General features: G+C 35.9%; 1 protein-coding gene across 1 annotated transcript; it reads left to right on the plus strand.

Annotated features, from left to right (window-relative positions):
- The first annotated feature begins 986 nt into the window (after positions 1 to 986).
- Positions 987 to 14,084, plus strand: LOC311286589 (adhesion G protein-coupled receptor E3-like). The gene is made up of 12 exons (XM_084402820.1): positions 987 to 1,051; positions 3,126 to 3,194; positions 3,338 to 3,530; positions 4,107 to 4,226; positions 9,149 to 9,330; positions 9,428 to 9,589; positions 9,665 to 9,871; positions 9,949 to 10,181; positions 10,685 to 10,751; positions 10,836 to 10,927; positions 12,691 to 12,853; positions 13,425 to 14,084. Exons 1-12 carry the CDS (start codon positions 1,043 to 1,045, stop codon positions 13,479 to 13,481), a joined length of 1,554 nt encoding a protein of 517 aa, XP_084258946.1. The 5' UTR covers positions 987 to 1,042; the 3' UTR covers positions 13,482 to 14,084.
- The last annotated feature ends 9,578 nt before the right edge of the window (positions 14,085 to 23,662 follow it).

Genomic DNA, 23,662 nt, shown 5'->3' on the forward strand with positions numbered 1-23,662 from the left:
AAGGAAGATATTTGGAAGAATGTTTGTAACCAAACAGATCTCGGTCCCCATTGACTACCATAGTATATTTTTTTCCTACTATGGAAGTCAATGGGGACCGAGATCTGTTGATTACAAACATTCTTCCAAATATCTTCCTTTGTGTTCAGCAGAACAAAGAAACTCATACAGGTTTGGAACAACTTGAGGGTGAGTAAATGATGACAGAATTTATGGGTGAACTATCCCTTTAAACAACGTGGCGCAGGACGTGAAAATGAAAACTGTGTCGGCCTGAAACTAGCAAAACACACTTGCGTAGCGCCTGCCGCTGCATTGCACCGGGTGTGTGATAGGGCCTTAGAGTTGAACTAACAATGGCAATGTTTCCATCCATGTATTGTAGCCTATGGCCACAATGTGAGGTCAAAGTGCACAAAGCCTAGATCCAGCATGCATTGCAGCATGAAGCTTTTGATCATCACCATTGTTGAGATACATACACTGATTCTTGATATCTCTTTGTGTCTAAATGACATAGTAATTTACATGTTTGTGTCGTACAAACACAGTTACAGCAGCCAAAAATTTTTTAAGGTTTAAAAGTCACAAGCCCAACTAAAGCAAACACTGATCACCATCATGGTAACGCCAAACTAAATGATAAAAAAACCTCTGTTAATTCTCAATAATAACTTCTGTAGACGTCTGACAGAAATAAAGTCAGTCTGGTTAGTAATAAGTGAAGCTGGTAATGCTGTTTGTGGAGTTGTTTAATCCTCCTCTGCTGAGATCTTCACAGATTTAATGTCTTCTATTATTTCATCTAAGGCTGTGGCTGAAGTCAGTTGTATGTTTGGAGAACGTTCTTATAAGAAAAATCTGTTATCTGGGTGTGCACTCATACTGTGAGCTCACCATGTGACACCACTGTGATAAGAAACAGGAAGTAGAATGAGCTCAAATACACGGGCTTCTCTTGTTGCAGCTGCTTCCATTTTTATTACTGTGTTTTGAGCCAGTTTTTCAGGAAGTGGCGATTTTGTTCTCTTGAACACATGGAATGGAAATGGTGATATTTTATGCAATATTCTTTTTTTTTTCCTTCTCAATTCGTGACTGGAAATGGTTAATTAGTTCAAAGAGTAGTGCAATACAATGTGCATTGTAGATATCTGTTATGTAAAATATGAATGTGCTGTTCTATTTATTGTAGGGCTGGGCGATTTAAATCGCGATATTGTTATGCGCATCTCGTCAGTAAAGCCGGTTCCTTGATTAGTAGTAAATCACCATCACCTGCTTTCAGATGGAGCGGCATTTAGGGCTGAGGAGATAATTAAGTGATTCATTTAGTGATGATTGAGCATTATTGAAGACACCTGATGTTAACAAGCAGAATCACTGAAGGAGAAAATCACAAATTGTAAGTTACCATTAAGGTGATGGGTGTTTGCTTTAGTTGGGCTCTAGACCATTATATGTTTACTTTTATATTTACTGTTGTTTGTCTGCTGTTATTGATTTATAACAGTTAAATGAACAAAGTAAAATGTTATCTTATAGTGTTGGTTATGTTTATAATCATGCTGTGATCTGAAAAAGGAAACTTATTGAGATAGTTTGGTTTAACTTGTTAGCAGCAGTTTAGTGATTCTTCAGCCTATGATTATCAGTACTTTACTTATAATTCAAAATATTTAATAAACATTGTTCTGATCAAAAGACATTCAGAAAAATGTATTTAAAACACAGACATCAATAATCAGTCTTGAATCTCAACAATAGTGACAATAATAAAGCATGTTGCAGTGGCTGCCACCAATCACAACTCATTAATGGCTCCCATCATGCATTGCGGTATGAATAAATTATGATCTGAATTGTCTATGTAATTTACTTTTCCTAATTGAATATTCTGCTCCTCACCATTGTTGAGATGCATAGACTGAATCTTGACATCTGTGTGTGCCTAAAAGTATGATTTTTTTTTTTTTAAAACAACTTTTAAGAAATCCTTTATATTATATGAAAAATTCTGGGCATTTATGCAGATTCACTAACCAACAATATAAATCAAAGTCAGAAAGAAGGATTTTAATGAGTTCAGTGATCAAGTTCAAATGATGATTGTCATAACATAACCAACACCATCAGATCACTTTTTTCTTTGTTCAACTGGTGATTATCAGAATCAGAATCAGAATCAGAAAGAGCTTTATTGCCAAGTATGCTTGCGCATACGAGGAATTTGTCTTGGTGACAGTAGCTTCCAGTACACATACAATATAAAGTGACAAGACAAGTAACATAGGTATAAATAAAAAATAGAAAAAATAAAAATAAAAAGATTATAAATTATAAATATATATAAAGTTATAAGGTGCTATAATGAAATGTCTGAGGGAAGTATTGCACATGTTTGTTCCACAGTAGCGGAACATTTAAGTGTTCATGAGGTAGATGGCCTGGGGAAAGAAACTTTTCCTGTGTCTGGTTGTATAATTCAGAAACAACAGACAATCAAAATCTAAAGTTAATAATATATGGGTCAAGAGCCCAACTAAAGCTACCATTGATCGTCATAACGGTAACTTTCAATTTGTGATTTTCTCCTTCAGTGATTCTGCTTGTTAACATCAGGTGTCTTCAATAATGTTCAATCATCACTATATTAATCACTTAATTATCTCATTAACTTAAACACTCTTGAGTGTGGACTCATACACTCCCAGGAGTGTTAATTTAACACTGGAGTTTTTGCTGTGTACAAAGAGCCGTAGTTAACTGACAAGCTGAGCCATATCGCATTAATTATCGCTGGCGATACGTCCGCGATATTAATGCGATATGGCTCAGCTTGTCAGTTAACTACGGCTCTTTGTAGTAAATGCCGCTCCATCTGAAAGCAGGTGAAGGCGATTTACTACTAATCAAGGAACCGGCTTTACTGACGAGATGCGCATAACAATATCGCGATTTAAATCGCCCAGCCCTAATTTATTGTTGCTAGATTTGTGTTGTGTGTCTGTACTAACATCACTGAACCTTCACAGTGACCTTCAGTGCTGTAACAATACATGTTTGGCTCTCCGTTAATATTGAAAAACATGATCAGCCTACTGCTTTCACAATTGTGATTTCAGAGTCCGAACTGTTTCCAAAATCTTCTTGAGAAGATCGAGAACATCACATCACAAGTGCTCTCTGTGACTGTAAGTCTTCAAGAGAAAAATAATCAAATAATCAAACATTTGTCAGTTATATACTGTAGATAATAGATGATTGACAAAACAGTGTTGTCTTATTTGCTCTGTTGACATTTACTGTGACAATGTTTATCTGATCAATAAATTAGACTGTGACCAACATTTTGACTGTGGCCTTCAACGCTTCAGGCAAGATTTTAGAGTCATCTTCATCATCAGTCAGCCCAGCTAAACTAGCCTCCTATGGAAACCGTATCTTAAAAACCAGTGAGAAACTCATCTCTACATTGGTGAAGCCGACAGTCACGAGTGACAATGTCAATTTTACTCTTGCTGTTGTAGGTGAGTGGAGAAACTGTTATTATTGATGATGAAACTGAGATTATATATGATATCAGGGAGTTTATATAGTTAGAGAGCAGCGGTGGATCACAGGTGTCAGACAGTGAGGATGATAAATGCAGCTACCGTAACTATATAATTGTGAAGAATTACAAATGTTTTAGACAGTGTTTTCTGCTCTTTTTGTGTCTTTTGGTTCAGAGTCATTCATCATTTGGTAGAAGCTCGTCACATTAGACAGATGATTTTAAGGACATTTTGGACATTTTGATTTGGAAGCTAAACCAGTTGGGAACTGAAGCACTTGTACAGTACTTGACTATACAGTGTACTTTAAGATCTAACATTCGACCTCAAGATGACCTTACAGTTAATAGTGATTCATTTAATCTGTTAACTGAATAAATGTTAATATAAGTAAACCTGAAGGGTTCATCAGAGATGAAAACCCAACAATAGTGAATATTCATTTTATTTGTTTGTCTTTTGTGCAAATTCAATGGATAATTGAATAAAAAATATAATAATTGTAAATAAATTAATATAGCACATAACTGCTTGTTTGTTTTTCATCAGAGGTTGAAGTCTTCATGGTTGGACCCAATGTCACCTTAGATAAAATCCCTCGACTTGACACAACAAATTCTTCTGTGGACATCGATCTCATTGGGATCGCCAAGAACAACAATGAAACAAGTATGTGAGATGTTTCTGTAGGTTTGAAACATTTTAGAAAGAGTTATCATCCCTTTCCCACATAGCAACATTTTGACGTCTCAGATCCGGCCCACATCTGGCACACGTGGAAAGATGATCTGGCACACATGCAGCGTGGAATGACGGCCCTTGGGCGGCTCACTCCTGTTTGCCAGATCTGGGCCACAAGCAGGCCATAGCAATGCCACATGTCAGCCAAGAGCAAAGAAATAAACCAGAACTGGACCTTATCTGAGCCACACAATCTGTGTATATTAAATATGGAGTCATCTCAGCCTTAATAAGCCTGTTAACAAGCAGAATCAATGAAGGAAAGAAGCTTTTTCAAAAACATTGAAAACATATTTGTACACAGCAAAATCCCCAGTGTTAAATTAACACTCCTCGGTGTACATATAGGTCCAACTACAGAGTGTTAAAAATTAACACTGAAGCAGTGTTGAAGTTAATGAGATAATAAAGTGATTAATTAAGTGATGATTGGCCATTAGTGGTGACACCTGATGTTAATAAGCAGAATCATTGACGGAACAAGAAACAAGAAGAACAGAAAAAAGAGAAACACAAGAACTACTGACTTTGAACCATTATTGCACTTATTATTTTACCAGTTTGACTTTATTTCTGTCATACATCTACACACGGTCTTATTTAGATTTAACAGAAGTTTAGGTGGCAATGTTTTATGGAATGTTTCGTTTCGTGTCACCATTATGGTGATCAGTGTTTGCTTTAGTTGGGCTCTTGACCCTTTCCTTTTTAACATAAGTTTTTCTCTGGCTGCTCCAACTTTGTGTGTATAAAACATATTTGTTGTGTCAAGAGAAACTATGGCCTGGGCTGTGTTTCTCGAAAGCAATCGCAAGCCTAATTTGATTGTACAGACCATTTATTGCAATTGTTCTATGATCAAGTTAGGCTTAAAATGCTTTTGGGAAAAGAAGCCCAGGTCATGATGATAATGTTTATCTGATGAAGTTACAATCCTATATTTTCCTGATTTACTGAATCAGCATTATAACTTAATATTCTAATGATTTTTTTTCATATACAGTACAATAGTTAATTCCAGCTGTGCTTAAAACAATCTGAATTTTTTAAATCATACACAGATATCAATAATCTACATATGAATCTCAACAATGGTGACAATCACACAAATGTTTCATGTTGCAGTGCATGATGGGAGCCACCAATCAAAATGCATCCCTGGCTGACATCATGCATTGCAGCATGAATAAATTATGCAGCTGAATTGTCCTTTAATTTTCATTGTTTTTTCCTGTTTGCTTTTATTTTGCTTTTGTTTTATTATGACTTTAGTTTTGTGATGTTCATAGATGATCTGTTTGTCACTAGTTTGTTTATTGTCACCATTGTTGAGATTCATATGCTGATTCTTGATGTCTCGGTGTTAAACACAATAGTGATTGTGCTCAAAAGTTTTTTCAAAATTGTTCACATTGCTGTTGAATCTCAGGGCTACAAATTACCGATAATAAAATGTAACAAGTCATAGATTTTGACTCTGAATGACATCAGTGAAAAAGGTCACAACATGATGATAATGTCAAGCAGGCTTTCTCTTGGCGTAGCAAAAGTGCTTTATAAACACAATGTTGGAACTGTCAGAGAAAACCTAACAATAAAAAATGAAAAGGGTCAAGAGCCCAACTAAAGCAAACACTGACCACCATAATGGTGACTAAAAATAAAAACGAAATGAAACCGTCCATAAAACATTACCGTCTAAACTTCTGCTGAATCTCAATAACTTTTGTCGATGTATGACAGAAATAAAGGCTCAAACTGGTAATAATAAGTGCAATTATGTGTAAAGGTTCCAAGTCAGTTGTAGTTCTTGTGTTTCTCTTTCCTTCAATGATTCTGCTTATTAACATTAGGTGTCACCACTAATAGCCAATCATCACGTAATTAATCACTTAATTATCTCATTAACTTCAACACTGCTTCAGTGTTCATTTTTAACACTCTGTAGTTGGACCTATATGTACACCAAGGAGTGTTAATTTAACACTGGGGATTTTGCTGTGTGTGTGTGTGTGTGTGTGTGTGTGTGTGTGTGTGTGTGTGTAAGCATGCATTATGGAGTTAACATGGAAAAAATGGTTTGCTTTAGTGCAGAAAACTGGTGAAAATCATGAAGTTTAAAGTGAAAGTGAGCCAATAAGTGGTCTTCTACTGCCCTCTGCTGGTCATTCTACTTATTAATGAAGTCTTTTCACATATGCTTTCGCATCATTCATATTTAGACACTTAAAAAAATCACTTATATAACAACAACTATTATAACACAATCATATTTTGTCAGTGTGTTATCACTTCATTTGCACTGACACTTCAAATAATTGCTAGTAATGTGGTAAATCATGGTAAATCATACTAGAAACATGGTAAATCATAGTAAATAATACTATAATGTGGTGTATCAAGGTAAATCATGCTAGAATCCTGGTAAATCATTCTAGAATGGGGTGTATCAAGCAGAGGTGGAAGTAACGAATTACAACTACTCACGTTACTGTAATTAAGTCGTTTTTTTGGGTACTTGTACTTTTTTGAGTATATTTTTAAATCTGTAATTTTACTTGTACTCAAGTACATATTAAGCTAAGTAATCTACTTCGCTACTTGTAAAATCACATTTCGTTACTGAGTACAATTTGAATTGATATTCAAATCTTTGAATGGCATTTCGGTAGCCAATAAAAATATTCGATCGTAAACGGACCAATAAAACCCCTGATATTTGGACTGAATGAAAGCAGTCGCAGCAGGTTTTGAAGAGCTGATCATGAAGGAGGCGAGGAGCTCAGAGTGATTAATGGCTGGACTGAAAGTTTGGAACAACAAACTACATAGTAGTACTGTCAAAATATCTATATTTTGATACATATCAATACTGAAATATCTGTCAATACTCATTTTGGCCTATACACCAATACGATACCAGCTGCGCGTTCTCATTCTCTCATCTCAACGACAGCGAGTTTGACACACCCGCCTCCTCTCAGCGCGGGATTGCAGGTAGGCCTATTACGCATAATTTTATTAATACCTGCAAGTTTCTATGGCATATTTTAATGGCAAATGTCACGAACAATATTATAACGCGAGGGCACATTCATGTAATCGCAGAAAACTGGACGCGAGCTCTCAAATGTAGGCTACGAATGAACTGGACTCGGATATTGAGTGTGCGCTCTCGGACTGTGTGTCATATCATGTGCAATCGCGAATCTCTCCAAGTGGTTCTCACTGCAGACTCAAATGACGTCCAGCTCCAATCTCTCCATGCTCTTGAATTAAACGCTGTCAAAAGTTATGAAAAATCTAGTCTTTTTGCAAATTAAATTCAGTTTGAATTGAAATCAAGCTTCCTCGTGCTGTGTGTGAGCTATTCCAACAGTTCACGTTACCCTATTGTAAAGACAAATACACTGAGTGAGTAAATATTAGATTATTGTAATGGTTATTGATCAATGTTTAAATATGTAAACAAAAGCCTGAATTAAAATCTCACCTTATAAAGTGGACGTGTCTCTTCAGAAGACTTGAATTAAACTTTTCCATTCAAATAGATTACTGTTACAGTGAGTGTTGTGCTTTTCAATGCTTGAAAATAATGATTGCCTTGACAAAATGGATGGACAAAAATGTAGATATTAAAATATTTAGTATGTAGTAGTTTTCCCGATGGTATTAAAAATTATAGGCCTACTGAATATTGACATATTTCAAGGTGTCATATTGAAGTTAGAAATTCCAGTATCCACTAATTAATGTCCTTCGACAATAAGGTAAAAATGTGTTAAAAGTAGCTATTTTCTACATAAATCTATGATTTGGTTGTATATTTTTATTGGTAATGCATTAACTATTGCCAGCTAAAAAGTAATTAGTAACTAGTACTCCGAGTAGTTTTTGAGAAGAGTAATTTGTACTTTTACTTAATTACTTTTTTGACACCAGTACTTTTACTTGTAATTGAGTATTATTTCAGCAATGTAACGGTACTTGTACTTGAGTACAAATTTTCAGTACTCTTTCCACCTCTGGTATCAAGGTAAATCATACTAGAACATGGTAAATCATGGTAAACTATGCTAGAACAGGGTAAATCATGGTAAACCATGGTAAATCATGATCAATATGGTAAATCATGCTAGAACATGGTAAATCAAGGTAAACTAAGATAAATTCATGGTAAACTATGCTAGAACATGGTAAATCATGGTAAACCATGGTAAATCATGATAAACTATGGTAAATCATGTTAGAATGTGGTATATCATGGTAAATCATGCTAGAACATGGTAAATCAAGGTAAACTAAGATAAATCATGATAAACTATGGTAAACCATGCTAGAATCACAGTAAACAATGGTAAATCATACTAGAAAGTAGTAAATCATGCTAGAATCATAGTAAATAATACTAGAATGAGGTAAATTGTTGTGGGAGGAGCCTATTTTACTAAAATGGCTATAACTCAAGAAGTAAATGAGATATCTTCACCAAACTTAGTACACATGTGTATGGGTTCAATTTGAGGTCACAGGTTTTTATGGAGACTGGACCATAGGTGGCGCTATAACTGTTAAAAAGCTTTAAAACCATATATTTCCCATGGTAATCTGCCTGTATTGGCTGTAAATGGTCTTTTCCATCTATTATGTCAGTGGTTACATGCTTGCTAAATAAATCTTAATAACTTTTGATGCTTTTGTGCTTAAAGGCCTTAAAGGCCTTAACTGCTTGAACCCCGATAAATGCTGCTTGCAGCTTTAATTATATATATATATATATATTTTTTTTTTTTTTATTGTTGTTGTTATTGTTGTAGTATTGTATGCAAGCTTCTGTTTCTGTCACACAGGATCAGCTGCTGTGGCTTTCATGAGTTATAACACAATGGAGAATCTACTGAAGCCAGACTTCTTCAACACATCAAATGACACGATTAAAACCATGATGTCCACTGTGATCTCAGCTACTCTTCCCAAAACCACCAACACTAAACTCACCAAACCAGTCAACTTCACCCTCAAACACATCAGAGTGAGAGACTGAAATGTGTTTTTGTCCAGCCTGATGAACATCTGAAAACATCTAATATTGTGTTGTTATATTTTCTGCATGTTCTTTCTTCTTGCAGGAGTTTGACCCCAATGGTTCTCTGTCCTGTGTGTACTGGAATATCAGCGAGTGGATTGTAGATGGTTGTTCTGTTTTAGAGACCAACAGCAGCTACACTGTGTGTTCCTGTGTTCATCTGTCCACATTCGCTCTCATCATGCAAACCAGCCGCCCATCAGAGGTACGAGAACATTTATAGTGAGCACTGAAGAACAGCACAGATTTGGCACTCATGTACTCTGACATGTTTTCTCAGAGCGACTCACTGCTGGACCTGTTGAATTTGGTGTGTGTGATCGTGGGGCTGGTGTTCTTCAGTTTGGCCCTGTTGACCTTTGCCCTTTGTCAGTGGAGTCCTGGAGTGAATAATGTGGCTCGAATCAACCTCTGCATCAGTCTTCTGTTGGCTCACCTTCTGTTCCTGCTCACACAACAGTTCCTGAGCCTCATACGCCCTCATCAGGTGAGAATGATGAAGGAGCCCTACAGCTCAGCACAGTCTCACTGAGAATCATCATAACCGTCTCTCATGATCTCCAGGTGTTGTGTGCCGTGATATCAGGTGTGCTGCACTTCCTCTTTCTCTCCGGCTTTGTGTGGATGTTCATTGAAGCTGTGCTGCTCTTCATCCGTGTGAAGAACCTATCACAGATCAGCTCCAAAAAGAGGGAGGTGCTTAGCAGTGGATTCCTGTGTGTGATTGGATATACGGTTGCTCTGGTTGTGGTGGCCGTGTCTGTCGGGCTGCTTCCTGAAGGATACGGCAGCGAACAGTGAGTTGTTGTTGTTTTTAGGTAACAGCTTGTGGCTTTTGTGACATTTCAAATCTGATAAAAAAATTATTTTTACACACACTGTAAAAAAACCACTTTTGGGGACAGGGCTTTTTCTGCAAATGCTCCAACACTCTGGAACAATCTACCACTCCACGTTCGTTCTGCCCCATCCCTGCCCATGTTCAAAATGTACATTAAAACATTTCTTTTCATGAAGTCTCTTGACCCCTAACCTCTCCATCCCACCCACACACCCCCACACACACACACACACACACACATTTGTTAAGCGACCTTGGGTACCATGAAAGGCACTATATAAGTCAAAGATATTATTATTATTATTATTATTATTATTATTATTATTATCATTATTATTATTATTATTATTATTATTATTATTAAAAGCACATACAAGATTAAAAAGACTAAAAAAGTCAACACCAGACAGTATTTTTGCCAAATTCATGCAGTTATTATATTATGTTTCCTCTAAACAGCTGCTGGATTAAAATTGATAAAGGTTTTATCTGGAGTTTTCTGGGTCCTGTTTGTGTCATACTAGCAGTAAGCACATTTCATATTTCTCATGATTTTAATTTATATTAAAGGGAAAAACAAAGTGATTAATTAATATTTTCTACTTTTCAGTTAAACATGATTCTCTTCATCAACATCATCATCAGTCTGAGCTCAACTCTCAAAAATCTGAACGCTGAAGTTTCACAGATGAAACAAACCAAGTAACAAACATTCAGATTTGAACACTCCATAAGACACATATATATATATTATATAATATATATATATATATATATATATATAATAAATATAATATATTTATTTATTAATATATATATATATATATATATATATACAGTGAGGAAAATAAGTATTTGAACACCCTGCTATTTTGCAAGTTCTCCCACTTGGAAATCATGGAGGGGTCTGAAATTGTCATCGTAGGTGCATGTCCACTGTGAGAGACATAATCTAAAAAAAAAAATCCAGAAATCACAATATATTATTTTTTAACTATTTATTTGTATGATACAGCTGCAAATAAGTATTTGAACACCTGTCTATCAGCTAGAATTCTGACCCTCAAAGACCTGTTAGTCTGCCTTTAAAATGTCCACCTCCACTCCATTTATTATCCTAAATTAGATGCACCTGTTTGAGGTCGTTAGCTGCATAAAGACCACCCCATACAATCAGTAAGAATCCAACTACTAACATGGCCAAGACCAAAGAGCTGTCCAAAGACACTAGAGACAAAATTGTACACTTCCACAAGGCTGGAAAGGGCTACGGGGAAATTGCCAAGCAGCTTGGTGAAAAAAGGTCCACTGTTGGAGCAATCATTCGAAAATGGAAGAAGCTAAACATGACTGTCAATCTCCCTCGGACTGGGGCTCCATGCAAGATCTCACCTCGTGGGGTCTCAATGATCCTAAGAAAGGTGAGAAATCAGCCCAGAACTACACAGGAGGAGCTGGTCAATGACCTGAAAAGAGCTGGGACCACCGTTTCCAAGGTTACTGTTGGTAATACACTAAGACGTCATGGTTTGAAATCATGCATGGCACGGAAGGTTCCCCTGCTTAAACCAGCACATGTCAAGGCCCGTCTTAAGTTTGCCAATGACCATTTGGATGATCCAGAGGAGTCATGGGAGAAAGTCATGTGGTCAGATGAGACCAAAATAGAACTTTTTGGTCATAATTCCACTAAACGTGTTTGGAGGAAGAAGAATGATGAGTACCATCCCAAGAACACCATCCCTACTGTGAAGCATGGGGGTGGTAGCATCATGCTTTGGGGGTGTTTTTCTGCACATGGGACAGGGTGACTGCACTGTATTAAGGAGAGGATGACCGGGGCCATGTATTGCGAGATTTTGGGGAACAACCTCCTTCCCTCAGTTAGAGCATTGAAGATGGGTCGAGGCTGGGTCTTCCAACATGACAATGACCCGAAGCACACAGCCAGGATAACCAAGGAGTGGCTCTGTAAGAAGCATATCAAGGTTCTGGCGTGGCCTAGCCAGTCTCCAGACCTAAACCCAATAGAGAATCTTTGGAGGGAGCTCAAACTCCGTGTTTCTCAGCGACAGCCCAGAAACCTGACTGATCTAGAGAAGATCTGTGTGGAGGAGTGGGCCAAAATCCCTCCTGCAGTGTGTGCAAACCTGGTGAAAAACTACAGGAAACGTTTGACCTCTGTAATTGCAAACAAAGGCTACTCTACCAAATATTAACATTGATTTTCTCAGGTGTTCAAATACTTATTTGCAGCTGTATCATACAAATAAATAGTTAAAAAATCATACATTGGGATTTCTTTTTTTTTTTTTAGATTATGTCTCTCACAGTGGACATGCACCTACGATGACAATTTCAGACCCCTCCATGATTTCTAAGTGGGAGAACTTGCAAAATAGCAGGGTGTTCAAATACTTATTTTCCTCACTGTATATATATTAATTTCCTTTCTTTCTCTGCAGTGTTATGACATTTAAAACACTGGCTCAGTTTGTGGTTCTTGGTTGCCCCTGGATTCTGGGTTTCTTCACTAATGGCAGGAAGGAGCTGGAGATCCTCTTCCTGATCTTGAACTCCCAGCAGGGAACCTTCATCTTCCTGGTCTATTGTGTCCTCAATAATGAGGTCAGATATCACTCAATTTACCACCATATTCCATTCAAAACTGAACATGAAAGACTATTACAGTTGTTTTCATGGAGGTCCTGTTCTTATTTTGGCAATCCATGACTTTTATAGAGAAATGTCAGTCAGTTGTTTAATCTGTTATATTCTTCCATTTCCTTCCTGTGACAGAATGTTCAAATGAGCCAAAATTATTCTAACTCTAACTGTCAGAATATAAATACAGAATGTCTTTGATATGTCTGTCTGTCCTCATGCATAGCATTACTCCTCTCAAACTCCAAGTTTTTAAACTATTTCAAACTTAAGTGTTTAAAATATTTTTTGTCCTCCGTAATTAGTTCAGCCATTTTATCATCACACACACTCCATAGGAAAACCGTTTCACTCTCTTCAGAGACAGTATATAAAAGTAAATTATCTACATTTACTTCTGAAATTGACAATTTATTCTCTTTAAACATGTTTTCTTACGTGTTTATTATAAGGAAATTCCACTGTGGTTGATGAGTTTCAGCGGTTAAATAATGTCATGAAGTCACTCAGCTCCTCTCGTCTCATTCTTGTCCAGGTCAGACAGCAGTTCAGGAAGTTCTTCACATGTCTTTGCTGTGTCAAACAACACTGAGGACTACAGCAATCACGATCAGGAAATAAAAAGTGCCATTATTATACGGTATTTTATATAACAGAGTGAATGTTTTGGGAATTTTAAATTCATAATTCAACTTGAATGATAGGAAAACATGTTATACGAGTGTCTTATTTTATAGCTGTTAATGTTATTGATGTAAAGCTCTTAAATGTTATTTAGTCTTTTGTAAACACAGGATTTTTTTGGTGGAGGGTGAAAAGCATAATTTTACAGATTCCTCAGAATAATTAAGCTGAAATATTTTCAAGTAAATGTCAGCAAAAAAAACAAACAAAAAAACAAAAACAAAACAACAACATCAACCTAAAAACTGTTTCATGTGTGCATGGTGAATGGAAATAAATTGTTGTGAAGTTATACATTTGTTAATCTTGCAAAATTATAGTTTTGTTTGTGAAGGTCAGAAAGCTGTTTATTTTTGTAAGGACCCATTTTACAGTACACTACTTTAATTGTCTAGTACAAAATATGTCATAAATGTATTTTCGAGAGGGAGGGCCAGAGGATTTATCGGTATAAATTTAAAAACTAAGCTATAAAAATAATTAAATGTGCAACTAATGTCTCATTCAAAGTAGATCTGTGTCTTGAGTTTTTGTATTAAAACACGTGAAATGTGAGTCACCCTCACCACTACACTTCCTATGGGATTAATATCCTGCCATGATTCAAAACTGAAAATAAAGTTCTGAAAGGTTGAAACTAAGTGTTCGAAAACTCAAAATCTTACAAAAAAAAGTTTTGCAAGATCGAAAAATAAGATTTGCAAGTTTGCAAAATGTAAAAAAAATAAAAATATCTCTGCAAACATTATGTTATTTTTGAGATTTCCTTCTTCAGAACTGCAACTTTTTTTTTACGATGTTGCGGAAACAATTTTCCAGAGTTTCAAATTTGTCAGTGTTCTCCCACTGTATTAGTTTGTTTTCCAGGTTTGAAACCTTGTAAATGGTGATCTGAAAACTGGTGTGCGAATGTGTGAAAAAAAGTTTTGAAACTCTGAAAACATAGTTTTGCAGGCTTGCAAAGTGGTAAAAAAAAAAAAAAAAAACTCTGCAAACATAATTTAGTTTTTGAGTTTTCCTCCTTCAGAAGTGCAACCCTCTTTTTTACGGTGTTGTGCAATAATTTTTTCAGAGTTTCGAATTTGTCAGTGTTCTCCCAGTGTATTAGTTTACTTTCCAGATTTGAAACCTTGTAAATGGTGATCTGAAAACTGGTGTGCGAATAGGTGAAAAAAAGTTTTGAAACTCTGAAAACTGAGGTTCGAAAGGGCGAAACTTATTACATTACATTAGCACTCCCATTGCAGACTATTTTTTCAGAGCTGAGTTTACAACACCCACTTTGCGGAGATACGCACACACAGTTGCGAGCTTGCGACTCACGTGATTTGTGGCAGCGTTGTCACGCAGCTCTGCTCTGTCTGAAACTCTGAAACTCAGACTGAGCGAAAATGAAGCTTCGCAACTTCGCAACTTAAAAAAAGCCTGGAGGGAGGGCCTTCTGCTCTTGGCCAATGCTTTGCTGTCTGCTGACGTACAGTCCAATCACAAGTCATATTTACTGGAAAGGTGGGATTGACCGACAGCTCCGCCAATGACGAAATTCTCACTCTCGAAATTCTCATACTCGCTCTCCTCACACAGCGAGCGACTCACTTTCCTAAGCTGGCGACTCACCTCACACAGCGAGCAACTCACTTTCATCAGCTGGCGACTCACTCTCCTCTGATGGCGACTCACTCTTCTCACATAGCGAGCGACTCACTTTCATCAGCTGGCGACTCACTCTCCTCAGATGGCGACTCACTCTCCTCACACAGCGAGCGACTCACTTTCCTCAGCGAGCGACTCATTCTCCTCACGCAGCGAGCGACTCAGTCATGTACATTGGCCTAATATTATAATAAAATCTCAAGTACTGTATTGGTGCAATAACTAACTTCAGTAAACTGTTCAATTTTGTGTTGTAAAAATAATTTATTCTGAACCAATAATCTTAAATTGATTCGCATTGCATTTTTTTTTTTTTTTTTTTTTATAAAGGCAATTTCCCCCTAACTGTCATCTTTCAAGTCAAATTCTATACATTTTAAGTCACTATATTGCTTTTACCAATCAAATTGACTAGTATAAACAAAAACGTTTTTTCCCACTGCAGAGAAAACTGCATCAGAGGTGGCATTTATAAAAAGTTTAATATGCAAAACAAGCATAAAAAAAAAAAAAAACATTGCTTTGGTATCAAATATTCAACATGAGGCAAAAATTAAAAAAAATATTTTGTGTATATTATGTGTATCTTATGTTTGTTTAATGACTGCTGCTGGCCAGTAAAAAAGCCAATAAAATTGGAGTTGTATGAATACAATTGGAGTTAAAAAACAAAAAATAATCATAAAACATAATGGGACATTCATGTTGAATATTCTTTTGAATGGTGTTATCAAATAATAATCTGTTATAATCTGATAGAGAAAAACAACATGAAAATAGGCCTACAGTTAACTAATGTGATCTTTACAAAAACATAATGGTGTATGTAACTTTGAAATGTGTTTTACCTATTTTGATACCAATGTGAATCAGCAAAAATGTCACATTTTCAGAATATTCTATTTTAAAGATAATTTATAAAATAAACTTAAAAAAAAGCTGTGCATCCTGTTTGTGTATCCTGTGCTCTTTCGTCATTGGCGGAGCAGTCGGTCAATCCCACCTTTCCAGTAAATACGACTTGTGATTGGACTGTACGTCAGCAGACAGCAAAGCATTGGCCAAGAGCAGAAGGCCCTCCCTCCAGGCTTTTTTTAAGTTGCAAGGTTGCGAAGCTTCATTTTCGCTCAGTCTAAGTTTCAGAGTTTCAGAGCAGAGCTGCGTGACAACGCTGCCACAAATCACGTGAGTCGCAAGCTCGCAACTGTGTGTGCGTATCTCCGCAAAGTGGGTGTTGTAAACTCAGCTCTGAAAAAATAGTCTGCAATAGGAGTGCAAATGTAATGTAATGTAATAAGTTTCGCCCTTTCGAACCTCAGTTTTCAGAGTTTCAAAACTTTTTTTCACCTATTCGCACACCAGTTTTCAGATCACCATTTACAAGGTTTCAAATCTGGAAAACAAACTAATACACTGGGAGAACACTGACAAATTCGAAACTCTGAAAAAATGATTGCACAACACCGTAAAAAAGAGGGTTGCACTTCTGAAGAAGGAAAACTCAAAAACAAAATTATGTTTGCAGAGATTATTTTTTTTTTTTACCACTCTGAAGCCTGCAAAACTATGTTTTCAGATTTTCAAAACTTTATTTCACACATTCGCACACCAGTTTTCAGATCTCCATTTACAAGGTTTCAAACCTGGAAAACAAACTAATACAGTGGGAGAACACTGACAAATTTGAAACTCTGAAAAATTGTTTGCGCAAAGACGTAACATTTTTTTTTTGCAGTTCTGAAGAAGGAAATCTCAAAAACAACATAATGTTTGCAGAGATATTTTTTTTTTTTTACATTTTGCAAACTTGCAAATCTTATTTTTCGATCTTGCAAAACTTTTTTTGTAAGATTTTGAGTTTTCGAACACTTAGTTTCAACCTTTCAGAACTTTATTTTCAGTTTTGAATCATGGCAGGATATTAATCCCATAACTTCCCAGTATCATTCCTGTTCATCACCTGCACACACTCCTCCATCACATGCACACACACTCCTCCATCACCTGCACCTGCAAGCCGTCACCCTCGTCATCACTCTTCAGCACTCACTAGCTTTGTCCCAATGCGAAGGCTGCATCGTCCAAAGGCCGTATTTGAAGGCCGATTGGCTGTATTTTGAAGGCCGATTGTGTCACAGCGGCGCAAAGAAGTGTAACAGCGGTGCGACAAAGGATGTCCCAATTCAAAGCCTGGACCCTTGAAAGGTCACATTTGAAGGCCGATTGCGTCACTGCGGCGCGATGAAGGCTGTCCCAATTCAATTCTGCATCAATTCAAAGTCGTTTCCCCGTGAAAGAAACAAGGGGGTAATCCAGCACCCGGAAAGCGTACCTTCTATGGGGGCATCCATTGGCTAACAAGCCATCACCTGCTGTTAGCATTCCACTGACTCCCATTTATTTTGGCGTCAATTTGACAGTGAATAACTTCACATCTGAGGTGTTTAAAGACTCCATTTGTCCATTGTATATTCCTAAAGAAACACAACAATGTATAAAAAGGCTCCTGTAGAAGATTTTATTATTTAGAAAGTAAGAAATTTAGCTATATATTTGTACACTATTATTTCCTTTCTGTGTGTGTGTCTTTGGGTTTGACTTTGGAAGCCTGAACGGCCAGAATGTTGATGCAACAGAGAACTCTATTTCAGTAATGTCACATGGTACAAAATATTTCTCAAAATATCTTTAGAATATATTACCATTTTTGGAAGGGATGTATCACTGTAAAACCTAACAGTAATATTAACTAAATACAATTGAGTTCACAGCACTCAAATATTACCGAAACTTGAATGACTGAAGGAAAGAGAAACACAAGAACTACAACTGACTTCCAGCCACAGCAAAATCAACTGGAGATAAAAGAAGACATTAAATATCTCAAGATCTCAGCAGAGGAGGATTAAACAACTCCACAAACAGCATTACCAGCTTCACTTATTATTAACCACTTTGACTTTATTACTGCCATTCGTCTACAGAAGTTCTTATTAGAATTAACAAAGGTTTAGAAGTTGATTATTTGTTTAATTTAAGGTCACCATGATGGAGATCAGCGTTTGCTTTAGTTGGGCTCTTGACCCTTGACTTTTGCACTTAAGATTTTCTTTGGCTGCTATAATTGAGTGTTTATAAAACATATTTGTTATGGCACAAAAGGCAAGGAAAAGTCTGTTTCAAGTGTTGATGATGCAGGATTAATGATGATAATCATCATTTAGTGACTTGATTCACTGATTTCATTCAGAGTCTGATCTCTGATTAACAGGGTAACATATTAGTTTCACTCAAAACTGTTATTCTACAGCAATAAGAGCTAGCCATGTTGTGACCATCAAATAATATGAAGGATTTTACAAAGAGTTGTGCACAAAACGTTTCACAGAAAAGGTATTGCATTACTAAGACTCACACAGACATCAAGAATCAGCATATGAATCTCAACAATGGTGACCATTAAAAAATTATTCATTCTGCAATGCATGCTGGGTACTAGCATAATACAAAACTTATCCATGGCTCCCAGCATGCATTGCGGCATAAATCAATTTTTAATGGTCACCATTGTTGAGATTCATATGCTGATTCTTGATTACTGTGTAAGTCAGCATGATACCACAGAGGTTTTTAAAATCTGATTGTCACAACAATGGGTCTTACAGCAGAATCAGTTCTATTATAATGAATAATACAAGTAATACATCACCTGTCTAATCAGAGATTAGGCTCTGGAAATGATCAGAGAATCAAGTCACTAAATGATGATTTGTACACTGTAAAACCCAACAAGTTAAGGTAACTCATTTCATTTGAGGCAACCGATTGCCTCAATTCAATTAAGTTTATAAAAACAATAGTTATGAGTACTCTGAACTTATTTTAATCGAGTTCACTAAAACAATAATATTTCTTAATACACAATTAAACTTTACACTGCATTTGAATACTTTATATAGCTGAAACTTCACTTTATTGAGTAAAAACAGTGACATGACAAACTTTAAATGAACTCAGAGCACTTGCAGTTACTGTTAGCTCACAATGTCACACACAAAGTCAAATTCAATAAGTTAAGCTAACTTATTACATTTGAGGAAACCGATTGCCTTAATTCTTTTAATTTTAAAAAACAATAGTTATGAGTACTCTGCAATTATTTCAGTTGAGTTTACTAAAAGTAGATATACATTGCAGTCAAGAAATTAAGTGATTAATTAAGTGATTATTGAGCATTAGTGATTAACACCTGCTGTTAACGAGCAGAATCAATGAAGGAAAGAGAAACACAAGAACTACAACTGACTTCCAGCCACAGCCTTAGATGCACTGTTAACCCTTGCTGTAAAAAAAGGCCAAATTCTGACAATATCATACCATTTTCCATTAAAACAGTAAAGACCGTAGAAAACAAAAATAGCCTACAGGAATATACTGTAAATGAACAGTGCTCAAAGTCGACACTCAGAGGCTGTTTTCCCAATCACACCCTATACCCTCATTCACTATTCCCTACATTAGTTCACTAATATAGTCCACTTGACAGAGTGAATGAAAAGAAGTGAGTGAATTGAGAAACTGATGAACACCTGATAAGCAGAATCACTGAAGGAGACAGACAAACAAGAACAGAAAAAAGAGAAACACAAAAACTACAACTGACTTCCAGCCACTGAGTGTGAAACCAGTTTACAAACCAGTTTACGATTATTTCTTTCATACATGTACAAAAGTTCTTGTTGAGAATTAACAGAGATTTAGTTAATAATAAAATTTGTTGTCACCATGATGGAGATCAGTATTTGCTTTAGTTGGTCTCTTGTCCCTTGACTTCTTACCTTTCATCTCTCTCTGACTGCTGTAACAGTGAGTTTATAAAACACATTTGTTATGGCAAGAAAAAGTCAAGAGGAAGTTGATCAGGTGTTTTTATTCTTTTGTGATGATGTCACAATCATCCTGGACATGTCTGATTTTCTGTTTATTCCTGAATAGATTCATTGAAATTATGGTTATGTCATATTTAGCATAAATCTGTGTATCTACAAAATGAAATTAATATTTCTGTTATCAGGTCTTCTGAAAAATAACAATCATATAGTGCATTCAATTTTATTTTACTCCTGCTTAACTCAGACACACACAGATATCAACAATCAGCATATGAATCTCAACAATGGTGAAAAGTTTCATGTCGCAATGCATGCTGGGTTCCAGGATAATATAAAACTCCCAGCATGCACTGCTGCATGAATAATAATAAAAAAGAAATATTGCCACCATTGTTGAGATTAATGTGCTAAATTGTGATATCTCTGTGTTTCTAAAATATAGTGTAGCTCTGTTTTTTTTTTTTGTTAAAAAAAGAGTCAGTAATTTATTGCTGTAGTTTCACAGTGGTGCTAATGTAACACTTTTGATCTAGGATAAAACTCTGAATGAATAAGAATTAATTCCTTAGTGAATGAACAGGCAATATGATGATTTTGTCATCATAAGCATTACAACCACAATCATTCATAAACTGTGTGTGCACAAGTGTGACTTGCAAAAACACAGCTCAAGCAGCAAAAGAAAAATGAATGTTTTAGCATCAACATCCCAACTAAAGCAAGCACTGATCTCTATAATGGTAACTTCAAACAAACATTTTCAATAACAACTTCTGTATGACAGAAACAAAGTCATACTGGTTAATACTAAGTATAATAATGTGTAATGGCTAGAAGTCAGTCGTAGTTGAATCTGCTTATTAACAGCAGGTGTTCATCACTAATGCTCAACAATCACTTACATATTCCCTTAATTATCTCACTGCAACACTGTCTCAATGTTACTTTTTACTCTTTGTAGTGTGGACTTTCCTGTGGGGTTGAAAGGGTTAACAGTGTAAGATATAAAGACACACCCACTAAATGTATTTTAACAGTAATAAACTGTAAGTTATAAAACAGGTTTATACTGGCAACACTGTTGCCAGTAGTTTACTGTAAAATTATTTTTTGGGTCACCATTGTGCAGAAGAGTAGAGCCTGTGCTTCAGTCCAGGAGAAGATCTACCAACATTGATGATTTACTGCATGTTGCTTTATTTAACAGGTGGTGACTGTGTAGTTGCTGGTCCAGTGGAAATCTTTTTATGTACAATAGTTTTTTAGTGGTCTCAAATGAAAGAAGTTCACAGTTTTACTTTGCTCACATTATTAATGCATTATAAATTTTAGTTACTACATTTAAATGACAGTTGGTCAATTTAAGGCAGTCGGTTTCTGCAAGTGTAATTAGTTCATTTGAATTAGAATTTAGTGCATTTTTACAGAAACAAACTAGATTACAGTAAAGAACTGTACAATTAACAGTATTTTACTGGCAACAGTGTTGCCAGTATTTTACTGTAAAAAAAACAGGTAAGGTCTAACAGTGTGAAATCAACTCAAGATAAAAGACGTTTAAATCTCTAAAGATCTCAGCAGAGGAGGATTAAACCACTACACAAACAGCATTACCAGCTTCACTTATTACTAAACAGTTTGACTTTTGTCATGCGTCTACAGAAGTTGTTACTGAGAATGAACAGAGGGTTAGATGATAATGATTTATTGAGTTTCATTTAAAGACACCATGATAGTGATCAGTGTTTGCTTTAGTTGGGCTCTTGACCCTTGATTTTATAACACCAGTTTTTCCTCTGGCTGCTGTAACTGAGTGTTTATAAAACACATTTGTTATAGCACATACATCTAAAGAAAATATGAGCATGTGGTTGTGTTTAGATGATACACTGTAAAACCCAACAAGTTAAGCTAACTTTCATTTGAGGAAACCGGTTGCCTTAATTCAATTAAGTTTATAAAAAACAATAGTTATGAGTACTCTGAACTTATTTTAATCGAATCCACTAAAACAATAATGCAAAGTCAAATTCAATAAGTTAAGATAACTTACTACATTTGAAGACACCGATTGCCTTAATTCACTGTAAAACCCAACAAGTTAAGCTAACTCATTTCATTTGAGGAAACCGATTGCCTCAATTCAATTAAGTTTATAAAAACAATAGTTATGAGTACTCTGAACTTATTTCAGTTGAGTTTACTAAAAGTAGATATACATTGCAGTCAATAAATTAAGTGATTAATTAAGTGATTATTGAGCATTAGTGATTAACACCTGCTGTCAACGAGCAGAATCACTGAAGGAAAGAGAAACACAAGAACTACAACTGACTTCCAACCACAGCCTTAGATGAAATCAACTCAAGATAAAAGACGTTTAAATCTCTAAAGATCTCAGCAGAGGAGGATTAAACCACTACACAAACAGCATTACCAGCTTCACTTATTACTAAACAGTTTGACTTTTGTCTTGTGTCTACAGAAGTTGTTATTGAGAATGAACAGAGGGTTAGATGATAATGATTTATTGAGTTTCATTTAAAGACACCATGATAGTGATCCGTGTTTGCTTTAGTTGGGCTCTTGACCCTTGACTTTATAATACAAGTTTTTCCTCTGGCTGCTGTAACTGAGTGTTTATAAAACACATTTGTTATAGCACATACGCCAAAAGAAAATATGAGCATGTGGTTGTGTTTAGATGATAAAAATCATCATTTAGTGACTTAATTCTCTGATCTTTTCCAGAGCCTAATCTCTGATTAGACAGATGATGTATTACTTGTATTAATCATTATAATAGAACTGATTCTGCTGTAAAGCCCATTGTTGTGACAATCAGATTTTATAAACCTCTATGGTATCATGCTGACTTACACAGTAATCAAAAATCAGCATATGAATCTCAACAATGGTGACCATTAAAAAATGATTTATGCCACAATGCATGCTGGGAGCCATGGATAAGTTTTGTATTATGCTAGTACCCAGCATGCATTGCAGCATGAATAATTTTTTAATGGTCACCATTGGTGAGATTCATATGCTGATTCTTGATGTCTGTGTGAGTCTTAGTAATGCAATACCTTTTTCTGCACAACTATTTGTAAAATCCTTCATATTATCTGATGGCCACAACATGGCTAGCTCTTACCCCTCTTTCACACCGCAAGCGTGAGCGGCACATCCGCGCAACTACATCATCACTGCAGCAGCAGACTCCCGCGAGTATTCACACTGGAAGCGTAGTACAGCGTCACAGCAGCGGCTGCAAACCGTGTTTGGCAGACAATATAACTATTTCAAACAATGGGTCAGTTCTTTCAACATTTTTGTTTTTATAATAATACACCTTACTTTCACCCAAAACGAATAATTAAAAAGTTTAAATGGGTAAATACATATTTGTTATACTTAATTTTCTTTTCTGGCATAATTATTAAAACACTAGACATTGGCATTGTTGTTAAAACTCTTGACATGCTTATTCTGTGCATTTTGAGCACGTTTTGTGTTAAATCACATTTATTTTGTCCATCAA

Source organism: Rutilus rutilus (assembly GCF_951802725.1).
Source record: "Rutilus rutilus genome assembly, chromosome: 2".
Lineage (NCBI taxonomy): Eukaryota > Metazoa > Chordata > Actinopteri > Cypriniformes > Leuciscidae > Rutilus > Rutilus rutilus.

What these genes read in the sequence shown, in the direction of transcription:
- LOC311286589 (XM_084402820.1), top strand. An exon ending in TTTTACTCTTGCTGTTGTAG is followed by an intron (nt 3,531 to 4,106) that starts GTGAGTGGAGAA and finishes GTTTTTCATCAG; the next exon opens with AGGTTGAAGTCTTCATGGTT. An exon ending in CTGTTTGTGTCATACTAGCA is followed by an intron (nt 10,752 to 10,835) that starts GTAAGCACATTT and finishes TCTACTTTTCAG; the next exon opens with TTAAACATGATTCTCTTCAT.